This window comes from Hordeum vulgare, chromosome 4H (assembly GCF_904849725.1).
Source record: "Hordeum vulgare subsp. vulgare chromosome 4H, MorexV3_pseudomolecules_assembly, whole genome shotgun sequence".
NCBI lineage: Eukaryota > Viridiplantae > Streptophyta > Magnoliopsida > Poales > Poaceae > Hordeum > Hordeum vulgare.
In genome coordinates, this window is record NC_058521.1 from 478,817,397 (window position 1) to 478,827,507 (window position 10,111).

General features: G+C 49.6%; 2 protein-coding genes across 2 annotated transcripts; one reads left to right on the plus strand and one right to left on the minus strand.

Moving 5' to 3' along the window:
- Positions 1–3,212: 3,212 nt before the first annotated feature.
- Positions 3,213–8,637, minus strand: LOC123449032 (pentatricopeptide repeat-containing protein At5g59600-like). The gene is made up of 2 exons (XM_045126097.1): positions 7,160–8,637; positions 3,213–3,301 (listed from the first exon to the last, which is right to left on the minus strand). Exon 1 carries the CDS (start codon positions 8,635–8,637, stop codon positions 7,234–7,236), a length of 1,404 nt encoding a protein of 467 aa, XP_044982032.1. The 3' UTR covers positions 3,213–3,301; positions 7,160–7,233.
- Positions 3,740–7,099, plus strand: LOC123449033. Its single transcript, XM_045126098.1, has 6 exons — positions 3,740–4,282; positions 4,363–4,508; positions 4,966–5,016; positions 5,796–6,017; positions 6,107–6,209; positions 6,290–7,099. Exons 1-6 carry the CDS (start codon positions 4,197–4,199, stop codon positions 6,825–6,827), a joined length of 1,146 nt encoding a protein of 381 aa, XP_044982033.1. The 5' UTR covers positions 3,740–4,196; the 3' UTR covers positions 6,828–7,099.
- Positions 8,638–10,111: the final 1,474 nt, after the last annotated feature.

Sequence of the window (10,111 nt, forward strand, 5' to 3'; positions counted from 1 at the left end):
ACATTTTTTATTTTAGTTCACCGATTTCTAGATCAGATTGTTAAAACATCTTATATGACATGTCAGATTGATTTTATATCCATGCTAACGGAATTCTCAAAGAACAAATGTATCATTTGCCCAGGGGCGGCAGGACCTGACATGTTCTGATGTTTCTACCTTACTGTTATTAGGCAATTAGTCCCAAAGAAAAGACAGAGGCTCACATGTGTTTGATGCAAATTTAGCTGCTCTATTAACACCTGCCAGCTGGTATGACCTCGATTCTTCCATTTCTGAAGGATGCTAAGAATGTAAGCAGACTGGTGAATTTGTCTTTTTTGTCGGAAATCTATATCAGATTCATCTAACAAACTAGTATACAACATGATAGATCCGTTCCATGTCAATGTTGTCAGAATTTGTATAATTTTTTCAAGGGGTGGCAGGACCTGATATGTTCTCATGTTTCTACCTTCCTGTTATGCACCAAATACTCGCAAAGGAAAATACAGAGGCCCACATGCGCTCGACGCAAATTTAGCTGCTCTGTTAACATCTGTCAGCTGGCATCACCTCCATCCTTCCATTTCTGAATGATTAAGAACGTAAGAAGATTGGGTGGTGAATTTGTCCTTTTTGTTTGGAAATCTATTGTCAGATTCAAATAACAAATTATATGACATGATAGATTGATTCTATGTCAATGTTGTCGGAATTTTCAACAAAGAATTATATCATTTTTCGTGGGGTGGCAGGACCTGAAATGTTCTCTCTACCTTCCTGTTATATGCCAAAATGTCACGGGAAAGATAGAGGCCCACATGTATTCTGTGCATTTCTTTTCAAGAAACATGTTCTATGCATAATTAGCTGGTGTGTTAACATCAGCCAACTGGTATAGCCATCTGTGAATTGATTTTGAGAATGTAAGAGGATTAGGTGGTGAAAACGATGTTGTACAGAGCAGTAATCATATATTGTTGACGCTGTCCACATTCCCCTTGTCAACAAAATAATCATCTTAAGCGAAATGCATATGTGACTTTTGATGAGTGTGTAAGCTTTTGTCGATGTGGCATGGAAGCACCATAACAGGAGAAAGCACCAGATCAATTCTCTATGAGGGTGGAACCCAAGTGTAGCAATAAAAAAGTCATTGATATGCTTATGGGCACTTGAGCAGTATTGTATAACCATGATGCTCACTTGCTAATGCACAATGCAGGGTTTAGCTTTCTTGAGTTCAGAAAGATAAGCAGACGAGACCATTAATCCTTAAAATCAATTGAACAAAAAAAAAATAGCCGTATGGCAAAATAAAAGTGTGTTGCCTATAAAAATATGCTATATGGGGTGAGGTTTGGTTAGAGCATCCATCTAACGTCATGTCAATGCCGATGGTGAAGTCTTAGGACAAGAAGCGCTGTGCATAGTGGACGGTTAAAGCAATTAGATCGCTGCACAACATTGTCCGAGATGGTCTGGGCATACCCAACGCAGGGCTCCAGAAGCGCCAGTGCACAGCGGATGGTTAAAGCATGCTTATGATGTCAAGAGAGGTCGGGGTAGACCAAACTTGACATGGGAGGAGTCAGTAGTGAGAGATCTGAAGGACTGGAATATCAGCAAAGAACTAGCCATGGACAGGGGTGCGTGGAAGTTAGTTATCCACGTGCCAGAACCATGACTTAGTTTCGAGGTCTTATGCGTTTCAACTCTAGCCTACACCAACTTGTTTTTTTTACCAGCCCTACCCGAACTTGTTTGGGACTGAAAGGCTTTATTGTTATTGTCGTCTGTTTCTTGTAAAACTGAAGAACTCAGCATTTTTTCAGTTATTTTATCCTGTTTCGCGACCTTGATGGCTGAATTGGGGCTTTACATCTGTCAAGTCGGGCGCACCTCGCCTTCAGTCTAAAAACATGTAATTTGTCAGATACTTTCAAAAGAAAAACTTTCATATGTGAGTGTCAGATGTTTCTTCCTTTGATTCAGTACAACAATGCATCTAATGGTAAAACACATAATAAAGTTTTGTTGTGACACTATTTTTTTTCTTAAATAGTTGGTTGAACCATGACTGCCTACCGTTTATTCGTGTGGGGATACGAGCTTCAGCATAGGCTAGTGCAGCTTATCATATTTTTAATCCCACCTAGAACGCGAACTCAAAGCACAATACATGGTAAAATAGTTAAATATACATTAAAAGAAAAATCTGTATTTTGGCTGACATCGAATGTGTTCATGTCTTCTGTATGCGTGCAAAATTTTATGAAGAAATGAGTCATTTTGTGCTCTGGGAGATAAAAAAGCACAAAGCCGGTGCTCTAAAAATGCAAACTATGGATACTACGCACTTCAATTAGACTTTGGATAATTGTGCACTATGCATATTGAGTTAATAATGCTGTATGGATCTCGAGATACCAAAATCCGCATCCTACGGTTTACAGATATGGCCCAGCTAAACCATGGGTCAGCAAATCCTCTCTCCATTTTTCTGTTCCATGGCCGAAGTACGAAATTCTGATAATAGCATATACGGTGGTTGAATACTTTTTTTAAGGTGTGAACGAATACTTTCATATGTGAGTGTCTTGGTTCTTTTGTATCCATAATAGTACAAAATTCGGTGTGTTGGTTCTTTTTGTATTTGTCGTCTGTCTAATTGATGAACTCATAGAACATTGCTACTATTAGTTTATCCTGTTTTGCTATCTTGATGGCCGGTTTGGAGCTTTATATCTGTAAAGCTGGGCATGGCTTCCATCTAAAATCATGTTTTCCTGAGATATTTTCAAAAGGAAAACCTCCAAATGTGAGTATGAGATGTTTCTATGGTCCAGTATGACAATGCATCTAATGGCAAAACATGTAATAGAGTTTTGCTGTCACACCGTAAACGTTTTCCCCGTGGCTAAAGTACAACATTCTGCTTGTGGCATATACGGTGGCTGAGTACCTTTTTTTGGAAGGCCTGGCTGAATACTTTTGCTAGTCATATTCTATTAGCTAAAGTACAACATTCTGCTTTTGAAATCAGACAAACTCACCCACAATAAAGAATAAACATATAACTGCTATTCCAAGAAGCAAAGGTAGAAAAGCTAAGAATTGCTCACCGAGGTTTACGAAGAACCAGTCATGAGTTCTCACACTGAGGTCACTGAAGAAGCAGTCATCGTCGATTTCTTTTCTTCCCCCTTGCCTTGGCCCTCTTCTGCCTCGCCTCCTCTTTCTGTTTCTCAGCCTCCTCCCTCTCAAACTTCTCGCTCTCCCTCTTCTGCAAGAAGTCCTGCACCGCCAGATAAATGACCTGCATTTCCAGCAAAAGCAGGAATCAGGAAAGACCTACAAGATCAGCACCGACTATCCAAAAACAGCAGTGTCCATCAACGAAATTCGCTACTATTCATTATTCAAGGGGGGAGCGAATTGATTCGACGGATAACACACGCGTCACGCACCCCGATGGTGAGGAGGGAGAGCCCGACGAACGAGACCGTGAGCAGAACCGACACCACGGTGGCGGTGATGCTGTCGTCGTCGGCGGCCACCCTCATCATGGCCTCGGTTTGCTCCACCTCTTCGATGGCGGCGGCAGGCGGGGGCAGCCTCCTCCTGGCGAGGCGCAAGCGCCCGGTGCCTCCCCCGGCATTCCTACCACGGCGGGGCGCAGCGATGCACCTCGAGAAGAGCGCTGGCCTGGGTGTCGCAGGCGGCGCGAGAGGGAGGAGGGAGAGGGAGCACGCTGCCGCCATTATCCCGTCCCTCGCGCCAGCGGAAGGAAGGAAAGGGAATGGAAATGAACGGTCGGAACGGACGGGGAAATAGATGGGCCAATCCGGCGCGCAATGGGCCCGTACCGAGCGAGCAGCATGGATGATGGGCCGAGGCCTGCCGTGTCGCCGTGCGCGCGGGGGTCCGAGCCGAGCGGCCGGGAGAGTTCCAGAGAAATCGGTCCCCATCGAGAAGACGGAAGCCGATGAGGACGCCACCGCTGTGCCGCGCGGCCGGACCTGTCCGCATTCGCCAGTTTGTCTCTGACACGCACTCGAGGAAGAGAAAGCCAACGAGCGAGCGCTCACCGCACCGCACCGCACTCGAGACCCGAGCACAGGCTAACCGCGACACCGTAGCCCGGTGGTGGTTCCGCCTCGCTTCGCCGGCGGCGTCGTGGGATTGCGATTCGGGAGCGGGAGAGGTCCGGGATGGCCGGGGATCGGATGAGCTGGGCGAGGCTGCTCAAATGGAGCCTCTCCTACATGGGCGGCGCGCGGCCTTCTCGCGACATCAGGTAGGGCGAAGGGAAATGGAGGCTATTGCTTTCTGCTGTTTTCATTTTGGCTGCGGCTGAGGCGAGCGTGTGGTGTGCAGCGAGGAGGAGCGGAGGTGGCTGGCGGAGGCGGTGGAGCGGCACATGGCGGAGGACGTGGTGGGCCGCCTGAGGGAGATCGCGCTGCTGATGAGAACCCCGCTCTCCGTCCTGGAGGCGCAGGGCATCACGCCCGAGGACATCGAAGGTACGGATCAGTCATCCCCACCTGCCGGTGGCATGCGAAGGGCGATAATGGTGGTCGATTGGTAGTATTACCGTGCATTTGAGAGTTTTAATTGATGGTAGAGTAAGGATGCTAGATGTCTGGAATCTTGTCCTTGAAAAGATTGGAATCTAGATGGTTATGAACAATTTAGGTGAAACATATGAGGCAGTTAGGAATGTTCCCAGCATTCTGAATATTCTGCAATCCATAACATTGTGATTCCCCCGCAATAAATAAATAAATAAATTGTGATTCGTATTCGTAATTCACCAAGCTTTTCAGGTCAACGAAAGAAAACCCTTTGTCTCGTCCTTCCCAATGTTAGGCATTTTTTGAGGATTTATCATTTGTTATAGGCTTGTCTTAGCCCAGTAAGACGTATTTTGCTTGCTCAGCTCACAGTTGGTACTGACTAATTACTTTGTGACCGTTGCAGATTTGCTTGCAGAGCTGCAAGTACATGTCGAGTCTATCGACATAGCAAATGGTATGTTGATTATTGTTGATTTTTTTACATTCCTTGCTACTCCTGGAATACCATGGTCCAACTATGGTGTATGCATGGGTTGGGTTAGCATGGTATGGTAGGCATAAGCCATGTCCTTTTCACGTCCTCTTGGGATATTCACGCAGCCATGCAGATATCTCAGTTAGACAATGTTCTTACTCAACATTTTACTATTCTATAAACAATGGAAGTATCAGTGTCCACTGAACTTTCTGATTTCTGCAACTCATCCTTAGTACTCCCCTGCTATGGGTTAGTAATCGATGTATTGTTATTATTATTATTGCATTTCTGTGACGTAAACTCAGATTTATTACCTTGAGTTAAACCTACAGTTCCATCTGTAGGAAACAAAGGTAGCACTCGGAAGCCATACTTTACTGGTGTCAAACTGAAAAAGTTCACGTCATTGGATGATTCAAAGGCATTAGTAGTTTCTCTTGAGGTGGCTAAACAAATGGTTGGAGGCAACTGTAGTGGTTTTGGTCAATAAAACACTGCTCTTCAGGTGAATTCTCAGCTTCCCCTTCCACTATGCTAGTATTATAACTTCCAAGGGGAGCTGATCTGTTAGGGTCCAAAAGATAGTTGCGTGCCCAGATTTGTTTGATGAATGAATACATCAATAACAAACTTGAAATCGAGAAACAAGGGGCATACATACACCAAAAGCATTGTACATGTGCTGTTTGTGAGCATTTTGTATGAATACATGTTGTTGTGTATTAATCTCCCCGTTTGTTCCTCTGGTGTGCTAGATCTGCATTCTGTTGGTGGCTTGGTTCCAGTTATTAGGTACCTCAGAAATACTAATGCACGCATCCGAGCCAAAGCAGCTGATGTGGTAACAACGGTTGTTCAGAACAATCCTACTAGCCAGCAGCTGGTCATGGAAGCTAGTGGTTTTGAGCCACTTGTATCCAATTTTACATCAGATCCTGATCTCACTGCACGCATAAAGGCTCTTGGTGCACTATGCTGTAAGTACTTTCCTCTTTCTGTTTAGATGCTGTAACTAATATGTGTTTGCTAAGTTACCGGTTTGACAATTCCCTCTCATCATGTTCAGCCTTGATCCGGAACAACAAACCAGGAGTTGCCGCATTTTGTCTAGCCAATGGATATGCAGGACTGCGAGACGCTTTAAGTTCAGAGAGCGCAAGGTTTCAGAGGTGACATAATTGATCTAGCTTGAGTATATTCACCAGAGATCTCGCTAGCATGCTTGTGACTGAGGTGTCTTCTCTGACAGGAAAGCACTAAGCCTGACTCATTATCTACTCAGTGAAAGCCATTCCGATTGCTCGGTATTTGCACAGCTTGGGTTTCCTCGTCTTATGATGCGTCTGGTATCCAGTGATGACTCTGGTGTTCGAGAAGCGGCACTAGGAGGCCTGCTTGAGCTTGCAAAGGACACAACGCTGGGAAACAGGAGTTTACTAGCAGAGCAGGACAGGCTACGGCGGCTTCTCTGGGGGCGTATACAGAGCATAAGGATGATGGCTCCTGAGGACCTTGATGCCGCACGAGAGGAAAGGCAACTCGTTGACTCATTGTGGATTACATGTTACCATGAGCCGTCCACGCTTCACCGGGAAGGACTTGTTGTTCTGCCTGGGGAGGAATCCTTTGAACAACCTCCTGATGTGGCTGGTAGATTCTTCGAGCCACTGCGCCGGGCTCCATTGCAGAGGGCACCTCCTAGTCCTGATGAGAGATTAGATCCAGGAAATGGAATCATGGGAGGAATTATGCTGCTTCTAGGTCCAGCACCGGGTAACTCGGAGTAATTGATCATCCTGAACTGGGCACCTACGTGAAGACTAGAGACTAGGAGTTTGATGTCCTTTATTTATAGCTAGGAATATCAGGGCTAGTTCTATCAAGTTTGTAATTCAAGTCAATAATCCGAGTCTGAAGTGGTATGTTGTTGTTGAGTGTTGTGTATAATTTGCGGTCTGCAATAACGTCATCCTATGCTCGAGTATGTGTATGTAATTGTAATGTGTTATCTAAAATATTGACAGTCGTATGTACTATATGAACCATCATTACCGATAAATCTTGCAGAAGTCATCATGTAGGTTTTGTGGAAAGGAGCTGACAGGGCAGATGAACTAACCCGAGCTCGACAGTACACATGCTGCTGCTATTCTTCCCAACGCCATGCTCACAGAATTGGTCAGTTTGCCATAGCTAAGACGTCTCTAGCCAGCTGCAACCGTCAAGCCTCTTCAGCCGCCTTCTCTTCACCAACCTTTTGATCTTGAAAACGTCGTTCTGCTTGCCGGCATCTGACAGCGCGCCCGAGAGCAGCACGTAGCTCGCGGCGTTTTCCGGCTCGACGGTGCGCACGTGGGACGCCGCCAGCTCCGCGAGCTCGACGTTCCCGTGGCTCCGGCAGGCACCAAGCAGCGCCCCCCAGACGAAGCGGTCGGGCTCCACGGGCATTGCCCTGATGAAATCGTGCGCCTCGACGAGCCTCCCGGCTCGGCCCAGCAAATGCACCATGCAGGCGTAGTGCTCCAGCCTCGGCACGATGCCGTGCTCCTCTCGCATGCGCTGGTACAATGCCTTCCCGGTCTCGACCATGCCACCGTAGCTGCAAGCTGTCAGAACGGCGGTGAACGTGAGGTGGTCCGGGGTGGCGTCCTCGCCCAGCATCCGGTCTAAGAGGCTGACTGCTTCCTGGCAATGGCCGGAATCCGCCAGCCCGAAGATCATGGAATTCCATGTCACGGTGCTCCTTTCTGACATTTTGTCGAACAAGCGACACGCTTCGTGCACAAGCCCGGACTTTGCGTACATGTCGACGAGCGCGCTGCTCACCGTGAGCTCCTGCTCGACACCGGTCACGACAGCGTAGCCGTGGACCTCCTTGCCATGCTTTGTGTCACCGACACTGGCAAATGCTGGCAAGATGCTACTAAGGGTGGCCGAGCTTGGCAGGACACGGGCGCCACCGGCCACCATTTCCCGGAACAGGGTTCGCGCCCTGCCGTACTGAAAGTTGAGCACCGAGCCAGAGACGAGCGATGTCCATGTCACCACATCTGGCTGGAAACCGTCCTCCTGCATTGCGCCGACCAAATCGCTGGCCATTCTGCCATCGCCGGCCATGGCAAAGCCCGATACGGCGGCATTCCAGGTGACCAGATCGGGGCTCAGGCCGAGGCCCCGCATCTTGACTGCCAGCGTCAGCGCGTGCTCCGGAAGCCGGTGCCGCGCGTAGCCCGCGAGCAGCGCATTCCAGACGACGAGGTCCCGCACCGGCATTTCGTCGAACACCTTGCGGGCGCTTGCAATGCGGCCGCACTTGGCGTACATGTGGAGCAGCGCGGTTGCGACGACTTTGTCCGAGGCGAGGGCGGGGCGCGTGAGCACGAGCGCGTGGATGAGGCGGCCGGAGGCAGCGTCGGTGAGGTGCGCGCAGGCGCGGAGGGCGGTGGGCACGGCAGCAGGGTAGGGGTCCACCCTACCGCGCATGCTGGCTTGGAGGCTCAGGCGGTTGAAAAAGAGGTGGAGCGCGTGGCCGTGGCGACCTTGCCGGGAAGAGCTCGCGAGCTGCTTCATCCATGAGCTAGTTTCGGCTCCGCGCATTTGCTGCCGACTCGAAGTAGGCACGCGTACTGCCAGACCGTCATATATACCTTTATCTTTAGCGAAAGAAGGGCCTTCCCTTCCGATTTCTATTAAATATATTATTAGAAATAACCCGGTAGAATTTTTTTAACAGAAACATTAGCGAGTCATTAACGAAAAAGATTTTCGCCCCATTTTAATATACAAAGAAGGGAAATTCCTTGCCAAGATTCGCGCAAAATCTTGCGGTTGCTAGCGTCGCACTGACCCGTCCACCTTTTTTACGCCCCCAGGCGGGGAACTGTTCAAATTCCCATTTGTTTTTTTGCCATGCCATTATCCGCACCACATTCCTCTCACAAGCTGTTGCCGAGAGCGGAGTCCCGCGAGAGCAAGGGCGGATCCGGCGAGCCCCCGCGCGACGAACTGTGGATCCGGCGCGAGGAAAGGACATATCCGGTGCGGCATAGGGCGGATCTGCAACCGGCGCCGGCGCTGGAGGGCGAGAACCCAGGTGAGTGCATTCTCTCGCGTCCCTTTTTGCAGAGACTTTGGTAGGGAGGGGGTCTATCCGGTCGATCTGGTCGTCGGGTTGGTCGTCGGCTGCGGATTTTTGGCAGTTCGAGGGTGGTAGGGAGAGTGGAAGCTTGCGGCGGGGGTGGAGATGGCCGTTCACAAATGGCACAGCCGCGGCGAGGGGTGGACATGGAGGGTGGTGATTGCGGTCACGATGAGGAGCCAGGACGCGTAGAAGAGGAAGACGCCATACTTGAGGTTCCACAGAATCGGCAGGAATCACTGCGCCTGCACGAAGTTGAGGCCCAGGGTTCAGCGCCACGCCCGTGCCCTCCCCCGCCGACTGCATCTCTACGGGAGCACGGCGATGAAGAAGGTATCCTGGTCGCGGCGGCGTAGCAGGGCAACCTCTCGGTCGAAAAAGGTGAAGTCGGGCAGTGAGTGGACGAGCCTGACCAACGGTGGCGTGTTGTCCTTTGGCGCCGTCACCTGCCTGTGGTTAGACGAAGTAGCGGATGTTTTTTTGTTGTACATGTGCTGGTGATCGGGGCAGACAGTGACGCGGAGTAGGGGCGAGACCGTCCCCCGTGTAGCAGACCTTTGGGTATGCTGGCCGTACGCGTCGGGCTTCAGATCTGGGCAGCGGACGGTGAAACGGGAGACCCGCGGCGGGGCAGCCGGCCAGAAGGTGACCAGGATACGCTTTGCGCTGCTTCTTTTGGTCCTAGTGCTACGGCCATTTGGCGTTGGTGGTGTTGGTGCGGTCGCTGAGGTAGCCGAACGAGTCAAGGAGGATGGTCTCTGGAGGAAGAGAATCCGGATCCTCGGGGGGGGGGGGGGGGGGTGATAGGCGGAGGGTTTTCGAGTAGCCGGAGATGGTTATCATCCATGACCATGGCAACAAGTTGATGAGGTCGATGTGTAGGTTGCGTCCGGAGGAGGAAGGGGAGTGGAACCCTTCCCCTTCATACTGCCA